Genomic DNA, 27,501 nt, shown 5'->3' on the forward strand with positions numbered 1-27,501 from the left:
GAGGGAAACAACCTCAAATCTGAACCTAGGATAGAGAGGAATTAACTCTCAAGTGCTACACAGTAAGAGCCTCCTAAGTTCTCATGTGCAGACTCCATGCTGTGGCATAGTCCTTGCGCACGTGTTCTGTACCATGTCCCAAATACTCCAATCCCAGCAGGACCTGACAAAAGGCAATCACTAACTGGCTATTGGCGTATGAAGGGATGTGTTAGGAAAATTCTTCCTTTTAGGGATATCTTAATACATTTGATGATGACCGGCTAAATTAGTCTTATTCCATCTTGTGTGTTTTAAACTTGAGACACACTGAAAGTGGTACAAGCAGGAGCAAGAAGTACTGTTGAATCACCACTAGAATAGGGAGCCAAGGATGAACAAAGGCCTAAACATCTGTTTCTGGTTCCTGTTGGCTTCTTTGTTAGCTTTGCAGAATCACTGTGATGGTCTTTTTGCTGAAGGTGCTCCATACATAGCAATATGGATGAAGGGTGTTTGTGTGTGGAGAGGGGGTGAAGTGGGGAGAGGGCAGACTAGAGCCAGACACCTTGGACAAATAAAGCATACAAGTTTGGTTTGGGTTTTAATATTCTTTTTGTACCTTTCTTAAACTACTTCATAATTCATTTTAGAAAATTTCTGGCTACACATTAGTGAAAAACTATACATCGGAGGCTATATTTGTATTCTTTTTAGAGTGCTCTCCTCCATTCAGCTGTGCTTTTCTTTTTTCTTCTTCCTACTTTCTTCAAAAAAATCTTTTTCTCTCTCCTTTTATTTCTCCCTTACACTTCTCTGTCTCTTGGTTCTTCTAGTTTATTTTCCCTCTGTTGGTTGAATATATCAATATAGAATGACTCAACTTTTCTGAATTACAGACATGACTAGTTACAGAAAGCATATGAAAGATCTCAGGACCTCAGTTCTAGCTGTGAAGATGCAAGCAGCAACAACAAAATATGTAATACATCTAGAAAGTAGTTAGGTATTTGATTTTGTGCTTGAAAACATGGACTATATTTATTTTTATATCCCCATACATAGTATCAGGCCTGGCCTATAGTAATCAATGAACATTGAATGAATGGAATGAGCCACATTGAACTGACATATAATTTAATATGATTATTTCTTTAGAATATATAGAAAGAGCTATAGTTGCAAAAATCCGCTTATTCCTCAGGTTACACAAAAATTTTTAATCAGCTCCTCCTCTAATTTTTCTTGCTCACAAAAAGAAAAAGTGTAAATAACTGGAAAACATTTTAAATATCAAGGAACTTCGTAAAGGATAATTACTGGAGGTAACGTTTTAATTAATTTTATATCTGCCATTATGTATATCATCATTAATTAAACTTAAATTTTTACACACATATTTTAGTATTAAAATAAATTTGAAAAAATAATTTGTTTTGAAATATTTTCAGACATTCTGTTCTGTAATTTAACATGAATAGCAATAACACTTTCTGTATTTATTTGCTTTTCCCATGATTAATTCCTTGGTAAGATTTTTGGAGGGATTTGAACATCTGTTATAAATCGACTTTAAGGCTTTTATGTTTTATTTGAAAAATGCCATGTGTGCCTGGCAAAAAATAACTAACCGGTGAATCTGTGTATGTGAGAATGAAAATACCCTTTTTTTAAAAATCATAAATAGCAAAGAAATTTTGCTCTTTTTTCCTTCAAGAGTTGGCCAGTTAAGCTTCCAAAGCAAACTGCTGAGATCCACATTTTTAGAGTTTGGGCTGTATTGTTTTAAAAAAAATGACTTTTGTGGTCAAACCCAGCTCTTAATATATTTTCTTAATATTGACTTATGCTTATGGAAATTACTTATGTTTTAGTCACATGTTCACCAAGAACCAAGTAAGAGAATTCCTTCTTGGAGTGGTCGCCCAATCTGGATGGAAAAGATGGTAATGTGCAGAGTAAAAGTTCCGCACACATTTGCTGTTCACTCTTATACCCGTCCCACAATATGTCAGTATTGCAAGCGGTTACTGAAAGGCCTCTTTCGCCAAGGAATGCAATGTAAAGGTAGGATTGGATGTTTTTCTTAAGTAAAATTTATATCTGTCTTTATTAGCAAATATAGGTTTAAAATATTTATATTTAGAAGCATTAAGCAAAGAAATTGGTCTCATAATTGTTAACTTAAAAAAGAAAGAAGCCGAAACCAGTTTGGCTCAGTGGATAGAGTGTCGGCTTGCGGACTGAAAGGTCCCAGGTTCGATTCCGGTCAAGGGCATGTACCTGGGTTGCTGGCACATCCCCAGTGGGAGATGTGCAGGAGGCAGCTGATCGATGTTTCTCTCTCATCGATGTTTCTAACTCTCTATCTCTCTCCCTTCCTCTCTGTAAAAAATCAATAAAATATATTTTTAAAAAAAGAAAGAAAGACGATACACATATTAATTACTACTACTATCTGAAATATGTGTCCTATGTACCAGGAACTGTGCTAGAGAAAAATTAGAATATAAACAGGAAAACTAGAATTTGGATCTCTAAGATATGGCTGCTTAACACTTGCCAATACAGAACAGTTAGTAAGCAGGTAAGCTGGTATTTGAGCTTAAGTCTTTCTAATTCCAAAAACAGATAAGATGTAAAGTAATGATTTCCTTTTTTCATTAAATATTCATACACACATACTACAAGAGTTTAGTTATTTTTATTATTAATTATGTAGCTAGAAGAGTGGTACAAAAACTGCTATTCCTGAAAATAGGTGGAATATAGTAGAAGCCACTTATAATAGGAGCCACCATATTTGGATACTAACCCAAAACACTATCATAGTATTCCAAAAACATCTGTTAATGAACCAGGGTTTTAATAGAATAATGGAATAATTTTTCCTGTATAATTATATAATGTTTTTATGTTTCCTAAAATGATTTTATCTTTTTTAAAAATCTCATATCTCTCAGCAATGCTGTACAATACTGTGAAAACCAAAACAGAGAGTTGGAATGTGTTATTCGTCATTAAGCCAGGATATGACAAGTAATCTTTCTAAAATCTTATGTACTTATTTTTCATGTGATTATTTTAACAGTTCTTGGTACCATACTTTTTTTATATAATAGAAGTATTTGTGGAATTGAACAAATCAGTTTTATCTAAATAAACCTTATGTTTGAGGTCTTTGCAATAATAAATCCTGTTTACAGCACACAATCAAATAATTGTATATAAATTTAACAAGTATGTAAGAAAAGAAAATTTTCTTGGTAACAATATGACAGCATAGGAGAGCATCAAATAGAAAACAGGTTGTATAATTGTTGTCAAGTATTTAATAAGCATCAGGCAGGCATAATTACATGTTGAAATTTTATTTCAACAGCTTAGTTTTGAATATGATTTAATATATGTTAATACTTTAAAATATCAACACTAAAGTGTATTGGCAAGCAGCCACTAAGGAATGTTTTGGGAAAGAACATTAATAACAGATGTACAAATTCTAGCCAGCAGATAATCTTAGAAAAGGTAGTAAAATAATGCGGCTCTGCTCAGCAGAACAGATACATTCTAAAACCAATATTTTGTAGAGGAACTGAAATAAATATGTAGATCCATGAACTTTGAAATGACCAGTTAACTGCCACTGGATTATTAGTTTAACTTCTCAGAGCTCTAAAAGAATAATGTTTGTGATTATATTGTTTCAGAAAGCAGTAGGTTATATTTCTAGTTATTTTGATTATCAATCAAAAACCACCAAAATTTCAGTGATTCTATATTTTTTATTATTTATTTTTTATCCTTACCCAAGGATATGTTTTTTTCATTGATTCTAGAAAGAGAGGAAGGGAGCCAGAGAGAGAGAGAGAAACATTGATTGGTTGCCTCCTGTACACACCCCAATCGGGGATCAAACCCGAAACCTGGGTATGTGCCCTGACCAGGAATCGAAGCCAAGACCTTTTGGTGCACCGAAAATACTCAACCAACTGAGCCACACTGGCCAGAGCCTAGTATTTTTATAATATGAATTAAGATGCTTAAAAAGTAAAATAGTTATCATTTTCATTCACTTTTCAAGCTAAGAAAATACAAAACATTTATGCTGGGTTATTTGAGGAAAAAATACAATTCCAAAAACAGTTATTCATTTATTCACTTCTTTTAATTTTTTACTTTGTTATATTAAAACTGCAAGGCAACTTTAGAGCATATCCTATATAATAAAAGGCTAATATGCAAACCAACCAAATGGCGGAACAACTGGTCACTATGATGTGCACTGACCTCCAGGGGCCAGACGGTCAACGCAGGAGCTGCCCCCTGGTGGTCATTGTGCTCCCACAGGGGGAGCGCCTCTGTGTTATAAAAGGACAGTGTTATATGATGAAATGTTATTATCCACTAAATTATTAATTTTGGGGGCTTTTTCTTTTTTAAGTCAGGACTTGAAATTATTTTTACCCAGTTATTGCTGATTTTAGTGTCACCTAAAGAGGTTATTAAAACACACATTTCTCAGCCCCCACTCCCAGAGCTGCTGATGTAGTAGGTCTGGAGTGTCCAGGACCCAAGAGTTTGCATTTCTAACAAGTTCTCAAATGATGCTTATGTTGTTGGTCTGGGATCACAGTTTGAGAACCACTGAGTTACAGAGTAGTATCGAATCGCTTGTACCTGACAGTGATCTGCAGTGCTATCAACTGAAGTTCTTATAGGCTGAAAGAAACATCCTATATCATAAAAGGGTAGTATGCTAATTGACCCTCACGCCGTTGCAAAAGATGGCGGCTCCCACAACCAATAAGGAGGGAATGTGCTAATTGCCACGCCCTCAAAGTTGGCAGCACCCACAGCCACAAGATGGTGGCGCCCAGTCCCCTCAGCCCCCCAGCTGGCCAGGGCCGGCCCGAGGCACAGACAAGCCTCGGATGGCCAGTCACTATGAGGCGCACTGACCACCTCTTGGTCTCTTTCCCCGGCCAGCAGGCTCCGATCGCCCAATGGCAAATGGGGAACTGGGGTAGGGGGCAGGGCCAGGGAGCAGGCGGAATGGCCGACCTCTTGGTCCCTCCCCGCAGCCAGCAGGCTCTGATTGCCTGATGGCGAACGGGGAACCAGGAGTGGGTGGCAAGTGAGGGTGGGTGGCAGCGGGGCAGGGGGCGGGGGGCGGGGCCGGCTGCAGGCAGCAGGGGAAGATGGCCCTGATCACAGGCCAGGCCTAGGTACCATACCTGTGCACGAATTTGTGCACCAGGCCTCTAGTTATGTATAAGTGGGAGACCTCATACATGAGAAGCTCGGTTCTTCCTTACAAAGTTGTATGGAAGGCCCTCACTGATTCCCAATAACTGGTTGTCAAATCTTAGTCTCTTTTCTGCATATGCACTAGGACCTAATAATTAGAAATTAATTAAGAAGTAAGGCCTAACATGTATTGGAAAGGAATGTGAGGTAAGAGAAGGAAACATGGACTTGCCAGCAACATTTTAACTTTATTTTACAGATAAACTGAGCCCTGAGGAGTTAAATTGTTAAGAGTTGGCCTCAGAATTTGAAACTAGACCTTTGGTCCAAGACCTGAGTTCTTAGTAGAGGAAAACTTAATTTTATCATCATTGTCATTTCTAATACTCTATTTGTGAGTGATTTAAAGAAAGTCTTGAGTCATATCTGATATTGCCTAACTTTTTACATAAATTAATAAGCTGAATATTGTTCTTTTAGATTGCAAATTCAACTGCCATAAACGCTGTGCATCAAAAGTGCCAAGAGACTGCCTTGGAGAGGTTACCTTCAATGGAGGTAAAATTCTTTTTCTTAATTTTTATAAAAGATTAGAAAAGGTCACAATTCTTTTGTTTATTATCTTTGTATATGGTTATATTCGCATATTTTATTCTGTGTTTTTAACTGACTTTTTTTCTGATTTAATAATCAAGCAAGTTTCAGAGATCAGTAATGGTGTACTTTTATTAGTAATTATACCTTCCCATCTTTCCTTTAACCACCTACCACTTTAGGGTCTAATATAGCTAATAGTGCTGCATATCTTCTTTCATCTTTAGACATAAAAAGACTTACTTTAAAACCCTGTTGTTATCCCTAGAACTATTTCATAGTTCTAACATTTATTCACTGCTTACTATGTGCCAGGTACTGTTCTAAGCTCTTTACACATTGAAATTTTAACTTAAGAACAACCCTTGATGTTAAATATTTACAGATGAGTTAACTTAGGCACAAAGATATTAAATGATTTGCCCATGAAATACAGCCAATAAGTGGTAGAGTTGGGATTTGAATCCATATGGTCTGGCTTCTTAGTCCATAGTTATTAGAACACATTGTACAGCCTCACTGTCTCTTTCTCCATCAAGTAATCATTAGCTAGGCATTTCCCCATTTTTGCCTTTTTTTTTTTTTCTCTTTTCAAGAGTGTTAATAAAGTGATTACCATTTTTGGAAGGAAGGAGTAATGACTCTAAACTTTCAGCATAACTTTTCTTTAACATTTCCATGACTGGTAAAAATTGAATGTAAGTGGTTTTGTAGGAGGAAAAGAGAAGGGATGAAATTTTACAGCTCTTTAAGAGTTTAACATTTTCTCTTAAGGCGTGTTTTCTAAGCTTGCTGTTTACATCATTGACAGAGCATGATCGATTTTCTAATTTTTCTACATTACTGAAATCTTTTCATGTATTTTTTTCACTTTTAACTGTTGTCAAATGGATATGAAATACTATTTATATTTATTTTAATGTATATTTATTATCTGTATACTAATTAATTTGAGCATCTTTCAAATTTTACTGATTATTTAAAGAGTTTTAAAACTTTTTTTCCACATTTAATATATTGTTTCTGTTTGGATGTGTTGATATCCCATTAGTATAAAACTCTGTAATTCATTTAAAATTTTGCCAGAACCTTCCAGTCTGGGAACAGAGTCAGATATACCAATGGATATTGACAGTAGTGACATGAACAGTGATGGTGGTAGGGGTTTGGATGACATGGAAGAACCATCTCCCCCAGAAGATAAAATGTTCTTCCTCGATCCATCTGATCTCGATGTGGAAAGAGATGAAGAAGCTGTGAAAACCATCAGGTAATACATGTTTAGGTATTGCAAGCCTTTTCCAAAGGCAAGGTAGGTCCAGGAGCCCTGTTAATGAAAAAAAATGGAGCTGTACTTGTTCCACTTAATCTCTTTAAGTGGAATAAAAATGTAATTTAAAATCTAATTAAATTGTGGCTTATTCTTTTACATGCACTACAGTATTTCTGAAATAAACTATATTACTCTTACCATCCACTCAAGATAGATAGATATGAGAATTCTGTTTTCTTAAAGACAAAAATGCTTTATTTAAATATAGTCTAGATGTGATATCTAGCTGTGGAGCAGCGCTCACAAAGTGCCAGCATTAAACCACCAGTTTAAGCAGGGGTGGGGAATATCTGGCCCGAGGGCCATATAAGGCCTGCAAAATCATTTGGTTTGGCTCTGCCAAGGCATTAGGGGTGAGTTAATTAAATGTTTGGCCAAATATAGCAGGCTAATTTTTATGTTGATAATTTTGTATGGCCCTCGAATGATGTTATAAATATCCAAATGGCCATTGGCAGAAAAAAGGTTTCCCACCCCTGAGTTAAAGCAACCAGTTTCACAGCCTTCATGCAAGTAGATTGCCCGATGTGATACATGGTAAGAATATATGCCTGAGACTGTTACACAAAAATGTTAGTGCTGAATTTAGGGGTAGTTTCATACTACCACATTAATCTAACTTTTAGCACTTTGTAAAAATGCTATTTGATTATAAACCTTGTAAATATCTCCTCTGTTAACAGGAATTCAGTATTTTGTATATAAAGCCCTATAAGGATGTACTACTTCATAGTAGAATATTACCGTTTTGGCAGGTTTTATTTTTCATTGGCAACAAAGAGATATTTAAAGGAAATGGGTCATTTATCAATCTCACGTGGCAGAGTTGTCATTTATTCAGTTTGGCTTATCCTTAAATACAGGTCTTATCATAATCATTATTAACTAAAACTTATGTACCCAATTTAGAGACTACTTAAAGAATTTAGTTTCCTAAGCATGAATATTTCATAATTTTAAGAGAAAGTATTTTTTAACTCTTTGAGACTCAAATTCAAAAACAGTGTTTTTTTTATACACACGCCCAAAATTGCTCTTTTTTTCCAGCCACACTGTTACTGGCCTATGTTTCAGTGTTAACCAATTTGACTCATTACATTATTTATTTTCTTAATATCTTTAAATAATTTTCTCTTCAGTTTCTTCTACTAGAAGTACTAACAACATGAACAATGAAATTTGACTTTTGAACCATGAGAATTTGAGTATAGGTATACTTGTCTTTTGCCTGGTTGTGAATATACTAACTTACCATGTTACCTACGGCTGGAAGCTTTCTCAACAGCAATCCCAAATGGGACCATTTCCCAGGCTCCAGATCTTCCAATTGGAGAGGATTCTTTCTGCTCTGTTCCTTGTTTTCTTATGTTTTGTGATCTCTGGAAAATATTTATGACAAATAATGAGGACTTTAGTGTTATCATAATCTTTTATAGATCAACTGTGTATCAGCCTAACAGGATACATTTATTTTCTTCTTAAGCCATTGTTTGTCTACTTATTATCTTTAAAAAGGACTTGCTTATGTATATGACTTTTAAAAATTGAAATTATCAATATTTATCATAAATATTAAATATTTTTTAGTCCATCAACAAGCAATAATATTCCGCTAATGAGGGTCGTACAATCCATCAAGCACACAAAGAGGAAGAGCAGCACGATGGTGAAGGAAGGATGGATGGTCCATTACACCAGCAGGGACACCTTGGTCAGTAATCACAGGCATTTAAATATGATAGTGCATCTGTTACGTGCTTTATTTTGTGCATTTTTAAATCAAAATGAGAATGAGATACTTGTAAAGAATTTTTGAAAGGCAGAATGCTTAAGGTACTATCTTACAAACTGGTGGAGCAGTAAAGATTCAGAAAGGGTCTAAGGATAGATCCTTTGCATAACTCTCTGCAACAAACACCAAATGCATAACCTGTGCAAGAAATAATTGATAAGCTGAACTTAATTTCAATTAAAAACTTTTCTATAAAATACAATGTCAAGAGAATGGAAAGACAAGCCACAAACTAGAAGAAAATATTTGCAAAAGAGATACATGATAAACAACTATTCTCCAAAATATGCAAAAAACTCTTAAAACTCAAGAGAAAGAAAACACGATTAAAAAATGGGCCCAGGACATTCACATATACCTCACCAACGAAGGTACACAGATGGCAAATAAGCACATGAAAAGATTCTCTACATTATATGTCATCAGAAAAATAAAACTTAAAACAGCAAGGTACCACTATACACCTAGTAGAATGGTTAAAATCTAGAACACTGATAACACCAAATGCTGGTGAGGATATAAAGCAGGGGTTGGGAACCATTTTTCTGCCAAGGGCCATTTGTATATTTATAACATCATTTGTAGGCCATACAAAATTACCAACTTAAAAATTAGCCTGCTGTATTTGGTGAAATATTTAGTTAACCCACTCCTAATGCCTTGACAGGACCAGACCAAATGATTTGGTGGGCTTTATATGGTCCACGGGCTGGACGTTCCCCACCCCTGATAAAGAGCTACAGACACTTACTTTCATTGTTGATGGGAATGCAAAATGTTACAGCCCCTTAAGATGGAAACTTATGTCCATATAAAAACCTGCATATGGATGTTTATATTACCTTTATTTATAATTGCCAAAACTTGGAAGCAATCAAGTGACCTTCAGTAGGTGAATGATAAGTAAACTGGTCCATCCAGACAATGAAATACTACACAGCCTGAAAAAGCAGTGAGCTTCCAAGCCATGGAAAGACATGGAGGAACCCTAAATACATATTCCTAAGTGAAAAGCCAATGAACAGGGTTCACAGACAAGGAAATACAAATTACTCTTAAACATAAGAGCTTGATCTAAAAATACAATTTAAAATTTCAATGAATGCCAGTTTTTATCAGTATAGCAAAGATCAAAAAGTTTGGTAAAATACTGCATATGTGAAGATGTGAGTAAACAAGTACTCATGTTGCTGATTAGCCTTTAAATTGGGTCAAATGTTAAGCAAAATTACATGTGCGCATACCTTATGACCCAGCAAGCCAATCTTTAGAAATTTAGCCTGTAGGTAAATTACATATCTGTGTGTGTAATGCACATGTATTTGCATGTGCATGCATAAAATTCTCTAAAAGGATTTCCGAAGCCTGGTAACATTGCTGCATATACATAAGGGTAGGAGCAGTATATGAGCGATGGTGGTAGTATACTTTTCACTATAGAGTAAACCTTGATTTCGTGGACCTCAATTTAACAGACTTTGGATTTAATGGACATAATTTCCAGTCCATATGTCATTTGTGAAAATAACTCCCTATTAATTTTAAAATACTTTTAACCAAGATTTGCATATAATTAAATTAACAGGTTATATTTTTTTGTTATTAATTCACTGTTATTTTAAACAAATTTTAGTTGAATAGGCCATATGTTGGAAAAAACACTCTAGCAATTTACCAACATAAATATCTACAACTATAGTCTACATATTTAAATCCCAGAGTTGCCACTCGTAAACAGTGTTCAGCAAATAATTAACATGTGATCACTCCACATCGCATGTGATAATTGGTTCTGTTGTCCTGTGGCGTGACTTTCTGCAGCAGTTTTAATATGTGCCAGCCTATGTTCCCATGTGCAATAAGCCATGCCCCAGCTGTGTACATCTGTTTACTCAAGGTGACTGATGAATGCACGCATTTACTAGACCTATTCAGTATAAACTTTAAATTACAGTTATACATACAGAAAACTTTTATGTGAAATTAAACTTTTCATACATACTTAATTTTAATTACACAAACGTGTCTACATAAGTAAAAACAGGTAAACGAATTTGTCAATTTTTTAACATACGCGTTTGGAAAACCTACTTTATTATATAATGGACTTTTGGCTTAATCAGATACCCCTTGTCTGAATTAGTCTGTTTTATCTAGGTTTTACTGTACATCTTTTATATGTTTTCAGAATTTTGAACCTCATGAATTTTAAACCTACTAAATAGTACAAATGTATGAATAGAAATGAAAGGAAAAGTGCTTTGGAGGAATCATTATTTTTGAACTTCACAGTTTTATATTCTTTATTTTATAGAGAAAGAGGCATTATTGGAGACTTGACAGCAAATGTCTAACATTGTTTCAAAATGAATCTGGATCAAAGTATTATAAGGTAAAGATTTTACATTTTAAAATATGTACATTAAAAGATTATATGTTTTCCAAATATATCTAAATAATACTCATTAATTGTTATATTGGAATATACCTATTCTGACTCTGCCTGATACAGTTTATAGAAGTCACTGTTCAGTTCCTTGTTGAAGGGCCTGTCCCCCACCTGTCCATGTCACCCCCCACAACAGTTCTGCTGCCAAAGGGTGTCTTTCTGTTGTGGTTTCTGTTTTTGGTTTGCCTGTCAGGTTGCTGCTGCTTTACTTCTGGTCTTAAGACTTGGATTAAACTGTTTAGAAGCTCACATGATCGTGACCTGTCCAGAACAGGCCAACATGGTATTAAGTCAGTGTTTCCCTCACCTTCCATTTTACCCGTAGTCCCAATTCTCAGATGCTTCTTTTGTCTCTTCATATATTTTGTATAGTATTCTTTGCTGGGCTTGCTCTGCATTTTGCCATGTCACTGACTGACAATAACAAGATTTTAAGTGTGGCAGTTGTATCAGTAAGAAAGAGAGTGGAAACAATTGGCTTAAAGCAGAGGTCCTCAAACTTTTTAAACAGGGGTCCAGTTCACTGTCCCTCAGACATTCCACACATGTGCACTGTGGGCCCGGGACAAGTCGGCTGCTAAGCAGATCAGGCAGCGGCGGCAAAAACACCCGGCGGGCCGGATAAATGTTTTCGGCGGGCCGCAGTTTGAGGACCCCTGACTTAAAGTTAGGTTGGGGGGGGAGGTTAATAACTTTTTTTGCCCTACAAAGTGGACTAAATATGAATGATTATTACAGTATGGACAGAACCAAATGGAGTGCTTAAACAACCTATACTGACATTTGAATTTGCTGCTCTTATTTCTGCTTGGTACTCCTTTTGGGGACATAAAGGTGGGGCAAAAAATAGGTTTCACGTACAGTTGTGAGTATGTGAAACACAGAATTTATTCTTGTATTATTAATTACTGTATTATTTTCCATATGAACAACTGTAAATCTAATTTTGCCCCACCCTGTATTGCAGACCACAGCAGGTAGAGAAGTAGTTGTTGAGTTGATTTAATGACAGTTGGCAAGTATTGAATATAACGGCTGTTGGCTTCCTAACTCCTCTCTTTCCTTAGATTCTAATGACTTGCAATAGGCCTGAATCACTGATAGTTACACTCCATGTTTTGCCTCTGGCCTCACTGGACATGCAGATCATTCAAGGAAGATACTGTCATAAGACTTGACTGTGTGTTCCATGGCCCACATACTTGTGTTCATCTTAATAGCATTTATTAGAAATGCATATCTGATTATTTAGTGTACTAAAAATAGAAACAAAGAAGTTTTGTATTTTCTAATGCTTAATTTTTTACTTCAGGAAATTCCACTTTCAGAAATTCTACGCATATCTTCGCCACAAGATTTCACAAACATTTCACAAGGCAGCAACCCACACTGTTTTGAAATCATCACTGATACTATGGTATACTTTGTTGGTGAGAACAATGGAGACAGCTCCCACAATCCTGTTCTTGCTGCCACTGGAATTGGACTTGATGTAGCACAGAGCTGGGAAAAAGCAATTCGCCAGGCTCTCATGCCTGTTACCCCTCAAGCCAGTATTTGCACTTCTCCCGGGCAAGGGAAAGATCACAGTAAGCAATAAGCTTGTTGATGGCTTCCCCCTCCCCCTTTTGGTTCTTAAGTATTTTGTCATGTGATCATGTTTTCTGTATATATTTTAATGCTCATTTTAAGCTTTGTCTGGTGTAACCAATACCATTAGTTAACTCTTTTATACAGTTACTCTGGTTATAGTGTATACATACAGTCCCCTAGAGCTAGGCTCTAGGGTCAGTCTCCCTACGTTTAAATCCTGGCTTGGCTACCTTGCTGTGTGGTCTTAGACAAATACTGCACCTCTCTATAATAGTACCTTCTTTTTAGGGTTGTCAGTATTAAATGAAGAAGAACCTATAAGATATACAGAAGTGTTTAGCATCCATGAATTCTCATTGGATTAACTACTGGTATTAGTATTTTGCTTCATGGTGGGATATAACAGGCTCTAAAGCAGCGGTTCTCAACCTGTGGGTCACGACCCCTTTGGCGGTCGAACGACCCTTTCACAGGGGTCGCCTAAGACCATCCTGCATATCAGATATTTACATTACGATTCATAACAGTAGCAACATTACAGTTATGAAGTAGCAACGAAAATAATTTTATGGTTGGGTCACAACATGAGGAACTGTATTTAAAGGGCCAGAAGGTTGAGAACCACTGCAAAAGGGTTATGGTTCACATCACACTCAATGAACTCTGAAGTCAGAAATGTTGTATTTCTTTTAACCGCATTAAAACATGCAGAAATATTAAAAAATTATTATTATTTTTAAATATATTTTATTGATTTTTTACAGAGAGGAAGGGAGAGGGATAGAGAGTTAGAAACATCGATGAGAGAGAAGCATCGATCAGCCGCCTCCTGCACACCCCCTACTGGGGATGTGCCTGCAACCAAGGTACATGCCCTTGACTGGAATCAAACCCGGGACTCTTCAGTCCCCAGGCCAACACTCTATCCAGTGAGCCAAACCAGCCAGGGCATTAAAAAATTATTGAAACATGTCCTTTGCACCGACAAAATTTGATAAAGGTTTGAGTGAACACTTAATCAGAAAGCCATATTATAATGGCACTTTCCCTCTATTGGCATTATGTTATTTATGGGGAAACATAATTCAGTTATTAGAGAAATACGGTATATTTAAGTTGAAACATTTCAACCTGTTTCTAAATTAAGTTTTTTTCAGATCAGCTGTATTTTGTATAGCTATTCTTGACATTATGCTAGGCCCTGAGCTAGAATATAAAAGAAAACCAGGAATTTTAAAAGCTATTTAAGGAGATAAGACATGTACACAAGTGTTAGATGGTACATAAAGCAGTAGAGTGCAAAAATGAGTAATGCATTACTTGAACTCAAATGTGGAATGGAAGAGTAAATAGAGACTTCATGGTAGAAAAACCTGATTTGGACCTTGAGCTTGGATCTTAGGGTAGGCAGGGCTAAATGAAAGAGGTGAAGGGGGTAGTATTCTCTAGTTGAGGAGACAAGTGTGATCAAAGGGACAAGGGTAAAGTCCATGAACATGTTTGGTGTCTAATATTGATTGTTAGACGGTGAATAGATGTATATTCAGAGTGCTCCTTAAGTTTGGAGGGAATTTGGTAGAACTGTAATATATTTGAATGAAAATCATGGACCTTTCCCCCAATATAATACAGGTACATGCACAAAAATGTTATTATAATTGGACTTAGGGACCTTCTCAAGCCCAAACATGGACAGGCCCCCTAGGGTTAAGGGTTCCTAAAAGCAGAATTGGGGAGAGGTTAAAAGTGACAACAAAACTCCAGTTCTGCCATTTACTAGCAATGTGATCTTGGCCTCTACATTTCTCTGAAGTGGGAATAATAAATGCTCTTTATGCACTTAGCAGTTTCTGACACATTAGTGATATATTACTGTGTTGCTGCTGCTGTTGCTGTTCCTTTAACAACCTACCTGGAGCAGAGTTCTCCTGGGAAGCAATAGAAATTAAAACTGGATGGGGTTAGATAGTGGAGGCCTTTGAAACAAAATACATACTGATTTAAACTGGGAATTTTGTGGATGCTGTACTTTTTTTGTTTCATTAATATTCAACATTTGAAATATTTTTTTAAATATATTTTTATTGATTTCAGAGAGGGAGGGAGAGGGAGAGAGAGAGATAGAAACATCAGTGATGAGAGAGAATCATTCATTGGTTGCCTCTTGCATGCCCCCTACTGGGATCTAGCCCGCAACCTGGGCATGTGCCCTGACCAGTAATCGAACCCTGACCTCCTCCTTGTTCATAGGTTGACGCTCAACCACTGAGCCATGCCAGCCAAGCTGAAATATTTTTAAATTGACTAAAATGGAGTTTTTGACAGTCACGTTACTTACTTTTGATGTATAGTTTATTTACATTTCCTTGTTAATGAAGTTTTATATTTTTAATTTTTTTTTTTAATATATATTTTATTGATTTTTTTACAGAGAGGAAGGGAGAGGGATAGAGAGTTAGAAACATCGATGAGAGAGAAACATCGATCAGCCGCCTCCTGCACACCTCCTACTGGGGATGTGCCCACAATATTTTATTGATTTTTTACAGAGAGGAAGGGAGAGGGATAGAGAGTTAGAAACATCAATGAGAGAGAAACATCGATCAGCTACCTCCTGCACACTCCCCACTGGGGATGTGCCCGCAACCAAGGTACATGCCCCTGACAGGAATCAAACCCGGGACCCTTGAGTCCGCAGGCTGATGCTCTATCCACTGAGCCAAACCGGTCAGGGCTAATTTCTTATTTTTATTCTCAAAGTAATACAAACATTTAAACTTTGTAGAACTATGTAAAATGATAAAGTACTCCCTATATACATAAAACATCTTCCCATTCCCAATTCTATACCTCCCCCCTCAGAAAACTATTATTAATAGTTTGCTATATATTTATTGGTTTGAGAAGAGATTGGGGGAAGGGGCACCTATATTACTATATATGTATATGTATATGTATATGTATATGTATATGTATATGTATATGTATATGTATATGTATATGTATATGTATAAAAGGCTGATATGCCAAGTGTCCGATCGTCAGACCAGTAGCTATGACGTGCACTGACCACCAGGGGGCAGACGCTCAACACAGGAGCTGCTGAGCTGCAATGACTGGGCAGCGGTGGTTCTCGGGTGACACACCCGGAAACCAGAAAGGAAGGAGTCTGATTCCTTGTGGGGCCACGTGATTCCACCTTCGGCTATGGGTTATGTTGTTACTGGGGCACTGTCGCCCCGAATCTGGTTTACTGCACACTTGGGTTTGTGTTCCACACTCTGTACGACAGCAACTTTGCAGAGTGCACTCTCACACTCCGGGACCCCACAGGGGATGTCGGAGAGCCAGTTTCGACCCACTCCCCGGTTTCTGCCCAATCCCCGCAAGGCCAGGCCGAGGGACCCCACTCACTCCACAGACACCCTTCGAGCCTGGGAGGGTGGCTCCAGGGCATGTCCATCTGTCTCACCCAGTCCCGCCCTGCTGACCACCTTCTAATTAATTTCCTTTCATTGTGCACGAATCTGTGCACTGGGTCACTAGTATTGTCATATTTTTATTTTTACCAAAAATGTGGTCATACTCTCTGTTCTTTTTACAACTTTATCCACTATTTAATATATATCAGATGTGTTTCAATGTCAATATATAGATTTACCTAATTTTCAATTTTTATATTAAAGTAATGCATATGCCTTTTATGTTTTAAAAAATACAAACAGTTATAGAAGTGTATAAAGGCTATAAAATCTTTGTTTCCCAAACCCAGCTCTTTCATTCACAGGAAGCAATCGTATTTTTGGTTTGTTTTTAATTTAATTGCTGCCATCCTACAACTTACCTTTTTTTCACTTAATGATATGTCATGGATAGCTTTCTGATTTAGTACTTACAGCTCTACACTATCAAAGGTTTAGATAATATTCCTTTATATGGATATATCCTATATGACTGAACCAGTTTCCTCTTCCTGGATTAGTGTTGCATGTGTAAATTTTTTTTTAACAAATGTAATTACATTATATTAACTGAAAGTTTGCCAGTGATTTAAATTTAATATACTGTGAGCATTCACATATTAGTAAATATTAATATTTTTAAGTCATATACTAACAGTTCTGTTCTTTTCTCATGCATCATTCTTATATTTTACAGAAGATTTGTCTACTAGTATCTCTGTATCTAATTGTCAGATCCAGGAAAATGTGGTAAGTAAAAATTACCTGTTTTTCTTATTCTCGGGTTTCACATCCTTGGATTCAACCAATTGCAGAGTGAAAACAGTATTTTTGTTCTGTAGTTGGTTGAATCCTCATATGCAAAGGGCCAGGAATAGTTAAGTTTTGGGAAGTCAAAGGTAATATGTTGATTTTTGACTGCATGGGAGTTGGCAGCCCTCACCCCCACATTGTTCAAGGGTCAGCTGTACAGGTTTTTATGTATCAGGCAATGGAAATCTTGACACTTTGTATTTTTCCCATTTAATTTACTCAGAAGTTTAGTGAGATAGATGTTATTATTCCCACTTTACCAACAAAGAAATTGAGGCCTAGGAGACTAAATTATTTGACTAACTACCATGAGACAGGCACTAGCTAGGAATGTAACACTAAACAAGATGGAGTCCCTAACATCATGGAGACTGCAGTACATACCCAACAGAAGGGTGACCTTGACTGAAGAGCAGTAGCATTAGAGAGTGCCACACCCCCAAGAACTTTCTGACAGCCACCATTATTTAAAAAAAAAGAAAGGAAGGAAATGGGAGGGAGGGCAGAGTTCATCAGTCTTTCCAAATTAGCCTACTCTTAATAATATGAACCTTTTAAGAGTGTGTGTGTGTGTGTGTGTGTTTTCAAATTAAAGATAGCAAATCTCTTTAATGGTAAAATAGGTAAAACTTTGTTCTTAATTTTTTTAAAATATATTTTATTGATTTTTTACAGAGAGGAAGGGAGAGGGATAGAGAGTTAGAAACATCGATGAGAGAGAAACATCGATCAGCTGCCTCCTGCACACCACCTACTGGGGATGTGCCCGCAACCAAGGTACATGCCCTTGACCGGAATCAAACCTGGGACCCTTCAGTCCACAGGCCAATGCTCTATCCTCTGAGCCAAACCAGTCAGGGCAAGATTTTTTTTTTTTAAATTCAAAGCATTTTTTCCCAATGATCTTCTTAGAGAATACATTATACTTGCACATTGAGGTTGATAGTATGAAAATTTGGCTCACTTTTCTAGAACATACAAAGCCAATGTTTCATAAAATATTGTTATCAAAATTAGTTGCCTATGTCATAAAAACAAAAATGTATTTAACTGTTTGAAGAGTTAGAGATGTTGATAATGCTTTGTAAGGGTCAGTTATACTTACTGCTTACTTTTTTCTAAATAGGACATCAGTACTGTTTACCAGATCTTTGCAGATGAGGTGCTTGGTTCAGGCCAGTTTGGCATCGTTTATGGAGGTAAGTGTCTATAGCCGTTTACATATAGAACATACTATAGAAACATTGCGAAATTTTAAAACATCTGCCAGCTGTTACATCTTGTCACAATTAAGTTACAGAAAGAATAAGAAAATTAGTTTCACAGTAGCCTACTTTTTCTCTTTCTGTAGCTCGCACATATTTGTGTATGAAAAATAAATGGTTTGAAGTTATGCCTGTTTATTGAAGTATATGTCCTACTGGTTTTCCAACACAAATGAGACCATTTGTCTACTCTTTGCTCTGTGACTTAGGATATTGGCAAAGTCATTTAACCTCACTGTGCCTCAGTATCTTCATCAGTTTAATGGAGCTAATAAAAGCTGATCTGCAAGCTCACAGGGTTGTTAATATTAACTTGATATACATAAGGGTACTTTATAAGCTTTAACAAAAGATAAACCCTTGTCATCCCTTGCTAAAACTATTACAGTAGTCTCCTAGTTGGCCTTACAGCCTCCAGGCTTGCCCTTATATGTGGTTAAATCACTCGCTGATTCAGTGAACCTAGAATAAAATTAATTCATTGGTACAATGTTTCCATCTTGACAGAGTCTCTAAATGCCAGTTAACTATCATTTATTTAATAAGGCAGATTATTTTTCATCAAACAAGTTGATTCAAATTTCCTACCATTTCAAATAATAAAACTCCCTTTATTAGGGTCAAATAATTTATTTCTCAAAATTAAGGTGAATGAAGGAGAAAGAACAAAATGAGCCAAAGAAAAGAAACATAAGAGCAAATTCATATAAATTTCAGTCTGTGGACAACTTTCAGATAAAGCTTTTGTATTGCATGTGAGCTGTCAATTTGCTTCTTCTTTCTTTTCTATACTTTTTTTAAAAATAGGAAAACATAGGAAGACTGGAAGGGATGTGGCTATTAAAGTAATTGATAAGATGAGATTTCCCACAAAACAGGAAAGTCAACTCCGTAATGAAGTGGCTATTTTACAGGTAAAAAAATGATGCTTTGAGGGGTTTTAATTTTTGATTTATTAATTTTTAATCGAAGACTGTTTAATGTACTGATAAGAATAAGATTTGGGATTTTGTTTGGTTTTGTTTTGGTCTCATGGCCTTTTGGCTTAGTGAGAGGGTGGTGAGCATCTGAATTAACTCCTTAAGTTCTTTTTTAAAAAGGAAAAATTAAATTACAGTAAACCAAGAGTTACAAAGACTGCCATTATTTTGCTCTATGGTAGTAATTTATTTAGAAGACATTTTCATAAATAAAATCTTTTTTAAAAAATACTATTCTTAATACCTATCAACACATTTTGTTAGATCATTGTTGTACCAACCAATTCTCACAGATGAGGTGCTTGACTATTACAGCAATTATTATAAAAATAAAGACTGCTTAAAAATTATTTACCTTTAGCCCGGCTGGTGTGGCTCAGTGGTTGAGTGTCGACCTATGAACCAGGAGGCCATGGTTATATTCCCAGTCAGGGCACATGGGATTGGGTTGCCAGCTCGGTCCCCAGTAGGGAGTGTGCAGGAGGCAGCTGATCAATGATTCTCTTACATCATTGACGTTTCTAGCTCTCTGTCTTTCTCCCTTCCTCTCTCTGAAATCAATAAAAACATATTTAAAAAATTGTTTACTAAATAACAGTAGTAGTTGTTATTTTATTAATTCAAAAGTCTAAAGATTTAACTTATTAATGGCTTAATCCATTAAGGTATATTTTTAAAGATATATTGGCAGTGACTTAAAATCCCATAAAATAAATTACTATATGTTTTTAAAAATATGTTTTTATTGATTTTAGGGAGAGAGAGAGAAACATCAATGAGAGAGGAACATGGATTGGCTGCCTCCTGCACATCCCCTTCTGGCGATCCAGCCCACAACCAGGGCGTGTGCCCTGACTGGGAATCAAACATGCAGCCTCCTGGTGCATGGGTTGATACTCAACCACTGAGCAACACCGGCCGGGCTACTGTGTGTTTTATTTTCTTTTAACATTTTTACTTCTTTTGGGAGTCACCCAGAGGATAAGATTTAGCTTTATCTATTTTTCTGATAAATGCTTATTTTATCTTTTTAATATTTAATATCATATAAAATAGTATATAATATTTAATACATAACATGCAAGTTTCTATTAATTCGGTGTGTAGCTTTTGCACAATATTTTAGAAATCATGGTGATGTGATAGTTAAAGCTGTCAGCGCCCAATTTGCTTGTGGGTGAAGTTCAAGAAGACATACTCACTAAACTTATGGTTCCTTGAAGAAGGTAAGAAATTTATAAACACATAACTAATTTTACATTTATTATATTATTGGTCACTAGTAATAACATTTGCCTCACTTCTTTTTCAGAGGAGTGATAATCAAAACATTGGTCTACAAGCTACCTGTGTTCACTTCAAGTCTGCCTCCTACAAAGAAAGTTACCCTAAATGGAATATTAGCTTTCACACTCTGTATTAGGGTGTGACTACATTATTAGGAGATCTTTTTTCATATCTTATTTTGGAATCTTTCTCATTGTCCAACTAATATGCAAAAAATAAATATTAAGGATATATTCCTAAAGCTTGATTTCTTGGTGTCATTTTTGATCACAAACACTGAACCTCTTTTCCCCTATGTTAGCAACTCTGGATCATGGTAACAAATAGGAATTTCCAGATAATGTACAATGTAAAAACTTTATTAGTGTATCCTTCTGGTTATTTTCCTTGAAATTGCCCAGTTGGGGATAGAATTAAGTAATTGTAACATGTTTCCAAATATAATATTGTCATCTTAAATTTAATACAATACTATGTTTGTGGTAGATTCTCTTCAAATTATTCATAGAAAATATTTACATTTTTATATTTAGTAAATGGCTTATTTTGTGCCAGAAACTATACTTAATTTTTCTCAAACTCACCTAGCAGGAAGATGCTCCATGAAACGAGTTATTTATCAGTTTTGTTGACTGATAATTTCAAACTACCTACACTGTACTAGGCACATAGCAAGTACTCTTATTATTTGTTGAATAAATGTATTTATGTGGGGAATTATTTAGAACGTATTAAATTTTTTAAAAGGAAGCATGGAATGATCCATTTGTATAAATTCTCATAGGGGATGTGCAGGAGGCAGCCGATCAATGTCGCTCTCATATAATGTGCATACTATATATGTTTATATACAGTTATGTGCAGAAAAGAATTCATACTTGCATACACTGTCAGCATTGTCTCATCTGGGAAGCATGGGGACTTTTACTTTCATTTCATGGAGATATGGTAATGTTAAGTGTTTCTTTGGCTATTTATTGCCTGAGCAGAAAAGGGGTGGTGCTGAGAAAACGTTATCACAAACTTAAACAGGAACTTTCTATTTTGAATATTGTGTTATAAAGCCAGCATTTTCCCCTTCTTGGGAGTCATCCAAAAGCTACGAGAAAACTGGTAAACAGTAAAGCATACTCTGTCCTTCATAATAAAAGAGAGTTCAGACCTACAAAATAAGTAGAAATTTTTCCAAAAGTAATGGAGATGGAGCAGGGGCGCATGCAGGAAGGGATACCACTAGAATGGTTTTTGCTGGCTCTTTTGAGATCTACAATTGTGATATCCAGGCACCTTCTCAGAAGACAGTCAAGGGATCATGATCTGATAAGATTTATTTAATTCAAGGGAAAACACATTAAATGAATTGAAGGGCGGGGCAGTTAAAAGTGGAAAAGAACAAATCACACTATACCAAATAACCAGTCATACGAATATATACATATTCAAATGTAAATATTCAAAGAATAGTATTATTTGATTTTCATGCAATATATCTAGAAGTAGATTTCAGAATCAAAAAACAAAGCCCCCACCACCTGAAAACAGTATATTAAAATCTTAATTTTTGAATCAGAGCAAAGTCAAAATTTCAGAACACTATTTAGAAAATAATTATTTAAAACACTATATCAGAGGTTTTGGACAGAGAAAGCTTATTAACTTGAAATATTAAGCAAGAAAGAATAAAAATAAATTAAGAATCAAACTCAGGAAGTTAAGGAATGAACAAACAATGAATTTAAGGAAAGCAGAAGGGATTAACAAATAAAAATGAAATTAATAAATATAATACCAAAAAGAATAAAATATGTCCAAAAGCATGTTCTTGGGGGGGGGGGGGGCGTTAACAATAAAATAGTCAACCTAATAAAAAAATAAAATATAAAAACATATTGAAGAGATAACCACAAATACTGGGGGGGGAAAAAGGAATCTTAAGGCACTACCTTGCACAATTCTATCAGATAAATTAGAAAACCTGGAGAAAAATGGTTAATTTTCTATGAAATTATAGTTTTCCAAAACAGACTTCAGAGAAAATAGGACATTTAAACAAACAGAAGTTAAGAGAGAATAATGGTACAGCGCAGTTCCATTTTTGTATGTGTGTGTGTGTTTTTAACAGGGTTGGGGGGAAAACCTAATAGACAACTACAGCATAGGGGACAGCCAGCCATACTTCCAATTCTAGGTTGACCAAAGAAAGTTATGATATTCTGAATTTTTCACTGCTTACTGTCATTAATTATTCACTGTGGGCTATTTCACTTCTGTTTATAAGATTTTGTCACTTCTTATTTTGTTGCTTGGAAGATTTATGGTGTTTTAAGTTGATTAGTAAATTGGAACATTAAGTAGTTTTAAGTTGATTAGCAAAGAATATTTTGTGCTTCTTACTCATTTTCTTAAACATTTTTAAAAAGAACAACCATGAATTAGACATTGATTTAAAATGACTAAGACACAGTCTCTGCCCCTAAGGAGCTAATGAGGCTACAGAGTAAGATACATACATAGTATGGTACCATGGGATAAATATTGGGGGAATTGAGATGATGGTGGATTTAAAAACATTTTAGAGATGGAGCTCAACTTCACATAGACAAAAAAAAAAAAGTTTGCCCTCTTAGTGTAATTAGGTACCCATGATAAGGACAAAAGGCATAAGAAAAATATTATTTCTATTAATAAATTAAAAGTGTAATTATTTGGGTCAATAGAGCATATTTAAGATGAATTGGGAGAATGAAGTTAGATTTTTTTAAGATCTTAAAATTCCAGCAGAGGAATTAAGATTTCTGCCCAGAAATAAAGTGCTATTTGAACATTTTTGAGCATGGGTGACTTCTCAAGTTTGCTTTAGAGGAACCCACCCCCGCCTCCCCCAGTGAGATAGGTTGCTTTTTTTATTAGCAGAAACAGTATCACATTCATCTTTGTATTGTCCAACCCTGGTAACATAGTAGTACTCAAGTAACATTGGTTGATGGAGATAAAAAGATGCTGAGCCTAAATGAGGGAAGACCAAATCAACGCATAATATAATGAGAATCAAGACTTGGGTAAATAATTACCTTAAAAACAAAGCCATGTCTTGAGCATAGACCTTCACAAATACTTGCCCCAAAGAGTTCTGTGTAATTAGCTAAAATTTGATTGGCAATTGGTGCTTCTTCATGGACAGCATAAAGTTAGTGTCAGAAGATTGAAAAGGTGAAACGGAAAAAGAAGTAGTAATGAACAAGGGCAATTATATAATCAACTTGGGGAGACATTCTTTGGCCTCAGTGCATCAGCTCTCCATAATTTGGAAAAATCGTAATGTGTGATACTTTTTATTTTGTTTGCTTTATTGTTTATTTTCCTAAGCTGTTTTTCTTCCTTTGCCATGTATTGCATACAATTAATCCTGCAACTCTTCAGAATTTGCACCATCCTGGGATTGTAAACCTGGAATGCATGTTTGAAACCCCAGAACGAGTTTTTGTAGTAATGGAAAAGCTGCATGGAGATATGTTGGAAATGATTCTATCCAGTGAGAAAAGTCGACTTCCAGAACGAATTACTAAATTCATGGTGACACAGGTATCTTAACCATCTTTATAAACTAATAATTTTTTGACAGTGAAAGATAACTGCTTAGTTTTTTTATTTTAATTTTACATTTATCCTGTTTTAGAAGCAGCTGTCTTTTATGTTAGCATTGTTTCTTTTTAAAATTTTTAAATTACACTTGACACAGTATTATATTAGTTTCATGTGTACAACATAGTGATTAGACATAACATTTACAGAGTGATCACCCTGATAAGTTTAGTACTCATGTGACACCATACACAGTTGTTACAATGTTATTGACTATCTTCCCTATGCTTTATTTTATTTTTTACCTTTTAATTAAATATACTGGAGTGATTAGAAACTACACAAAATAATTAAATAGCATTATATGTATTTTACATATTCCTAATGTGGGAATTGTTAATCTTGAAGAATAGAATAACACAGTTAAATCTTGATGAACTGTAGTTGGCTTTTCAAATTACTGTATCGTTCAACAGGTTAGATTGGGGTTTAGCTATTATTTTTCCAGGCATTGAAAAAAATCTGTTTCTTTCAATAACAGATACTTGTTGCTTTGAGGAATCTACATTTTAAAAATATTGTGCACTGTGATTTAAAGCCAGAAAATGTGCTACTCGCATCAGCAGAGCCGTTTCCTCAGGTGAGATATTCTCCAAACCTTCTTAAGTATCATTTTAAATATCTTTCAACATGATGAAGTACCTACATAACAAAAAGCCATGCTGTAGGTTCAAGTATATAACCATTTTACAGCCAGTAAGGATGAATACCTGAAGAGTTTGAATTCAGATTTTACTAATTATATTGTTTATTTTTATGAAAGACTTTCTAAACTTAACCAGATCTCAAGGAATACCTTCTGCACATAGACTGTTTGCAATTCACCTCTCTCTTTGGGTTGGGGTTGGGAATAAAGGGGAGAATCAACATTGGTAGGTGCTCGTGCTGAGCACAAAACAAACTGAGGGGTAACCCTGAATTTGGAGATACTAGATTTTGATTATCTAGTTGGCAGGAAGCCAATTCTTCTTGCTCTTTAGAATATTACATTTCAATCATTTTCACCAAAACCTGTATAAGAATTTCATTTCCCATCACCACCAGTACTCAAGCACATATAATACCATGTGTGATGCACTGGTTTCGTTTTTTACTCAGTTAAATTTCATTTAATTAAAAAATGTTGATCTTGATCCAAATTTATTTCATCACCTAAAAATGAATCATAACCCAAAGTTTGAAAAAGTTTTCCTGAGGAAATAAGTTCGCAGTACCTTTGAATGGTTTTCATGATTGTGTCATTGATGAACCTTCCAAACAGCTAGAATATCTGTTGCCAAACTATTGTTTATATACATTTAAAACATGTACAACTAGACAAATGCCTAGAATAAAAACAACAGATGGCTATTTTACTTGGTAAATTCAACTCAAATTGTCTTTCAAAGAAAAAAATGTGTTAAAAATTATTTAACCTTTTTACTTTTAAAGAAGTAATCATATTCTTTCTTTTATAATGCCTATGTGGTTAGAAGTTATTCCTTATCATTGCAAGGTCAAAGAGGGTTCCCTAGTCTTTGGTGCAATTTTTTTAAATAAAGTACTTCCATATCTTATCTCAGATCTTCAAAATAGTATGGGCAAAGGATACACGCCCCCATGGCTAAGACTAAAACTCCAGCTTTCTGACCTCTACTTTAGTGATCTCCATTGTTCCACTAGGAACAAAGGGAAAATAGCATAATTTACTGGATAGTCTTTTTTGCTCAAGTGCTAGCTAGCCATGGTCACACTTCTTTATTCTGTTGCCAAACTGCCAAGTCATTTTACTTTATCAAGATGTTAGCTAAAATATGGCATTTAACAACAAAATGAAAGAGTTTATGTTTCTTCATGGTCAATATAGTCCTACTCTTCAAAGACTCAAATAGAGAAATAGCCAATTTCAGTAATGACACAGAACAAATATCATCATAAAAACATCTATGAGGGTCCATATTCCCAAAATAGCATCATTTAAATATACCTTCATCTTTGCTCTCCTGTCAATATTTGTACTACTGATTTGTACAGGCCAAATTCCTTTTCTCTCATTTTATATTAATGCTTTCTCTGAAGACATTTTGTGAATGAGGCATTTCCTCTGGAAAGTACTTGTTATTTGCTTATTCAGCATGGATGCATCATTCATCACCAAAACCTGAACCTTTAGATAAGTGTTCTGAGCTCTGCCAAGCTTATCAAACTTCCAGAACTCTGTTCCCAAGTGGACATGATAGTGAATGTGGCTACCTGCAGATATAACGTTTTTCATATCTACATAAACATCTAATTAGCACTAATTGTGCCACAGGCATAGAAAGCACTGTTATTTTTCAAGCAGTCTTTAGCATTACTCTTCTGCTGGCCATATTAATAGTTATCTTTAATACACTTCAATTTCATTTACTTGCCAATTTATAGTATCGATACTTGGGAAGACAGATTCTAGGATTAAGCAAAATAAAAAGTGGGTGTTTTTTTAATTTTTTTTTTTATTGATTTCAAAGAGGAAGGGAGAGGGAGAGACAGAGATAGAAACATCAGTGATGAGAGAGAATTATTGATTGGCTTCCTCCTGCACGCTCCCAACTGGGGATTCAAGCCTGCAGCCTGGGCACAGGCCCTGACCAGGAGTGGAACCATGACCTCCTGGTTCATAGGCTGACACTCAATTACAGAGCCACGCTGCAGGCAAAATAAAAATATTTTAAATATCATAACTTCTTTTCATTCAGCAAACATTTATTAAGTACCTTTATATGTCCAGGCACTGTGAATCCACTGGGGATTAAAAATGAAATACATAGCCCTGACCGGTTTGGCTCAGTGGATAGAGCATCAGCCTGTGGACTGAAGGGTCCCAGGTTCGATTCCGGTCAAGGGCATATACCTTGGTTGCGGGCACATCCCCAGTAGGGGATGTGCAGGAGCTTGCTGACCGATTTTTCTTTTTCTTTTTTCTGTTTCTAACACGAGCTAAATTGATGTTCTCCAGAAAGAGGGTGCGAGGTCTAGGAAGAAAATAACATGGGAGACAGTTATGCATGACCGAGAAATTGGCTGTAAAAGACTAAGCAATAG

General features: G+C 35.6%; 1 protein-coding gene across 3 annotated transcripts in view; it reads left to right on the top strand.

Annotated features, from left to right (window-relative positions):
* PRKD3 (protein kinase D3) overlaps positions 1–27,501 on the top strand; it is a 53,415-nt gene that overhangs the window by 18,653 nt on the left and 7,261 nt on the right. For all 3 annotated transcript variants that reach the window (XM_023747734.1, XM_023747717.1, XM_014448099.2), the window contains 11 exons: positions 1,854–2,046; positions 5,710–5,787; positions 6,910–7,093; positions 8,744–8,867; positions 11,263–11,340; positions 12,710–12,986; positions 17,149–17,201; positions 18,391–18,463; positions 19,337–19,443; positions 24,217–24,378; positions 24,920–25,018. In XM_023747734.1, the coding sequence (XP_023603502.1) occupies positions 1,854–2,046; positions 5,710–5,787; positions 6,910–7,093; positions 8,744–8,867; positions 11,263–11,340; positions 12,710–12,986; positions 17,149–17,201; positions 18,391–18,463; positions 19,337–19,443; positions 24,217–24,378; positions 24,920–25,018 (1,428 nt within the window). The remainder of the gene's footprint in view (positions 1–1,853; positions 2,047–5,709; positions 5,788–6,909; positions 7,094–8,743; positions 8,868–11,262; positions 11,341–12,709; positions 12,987–17,148; positions 17,202–18,390; positions 18,464–19,336; positions 19,444–24,216; positions 24,379–24,919; positions 25,019–27,501) is intronic.

The sequence above is a fragment of the Myotis lucifugus genome, unplaced genomic scaffold (genome assembly GCF_000147115.1).
Source record: "Myotis lucifugus unplaced genomic scaffold, Myoluc2.0 scaffold_6, whole genome shotgun sequence".
Taxonomy (NCBI): Eukaryota; Metazoa; Chordata; class Mammalia; order Chiroptera; family Vespertilionidae; genus Myotis; species Myotis lucifugus.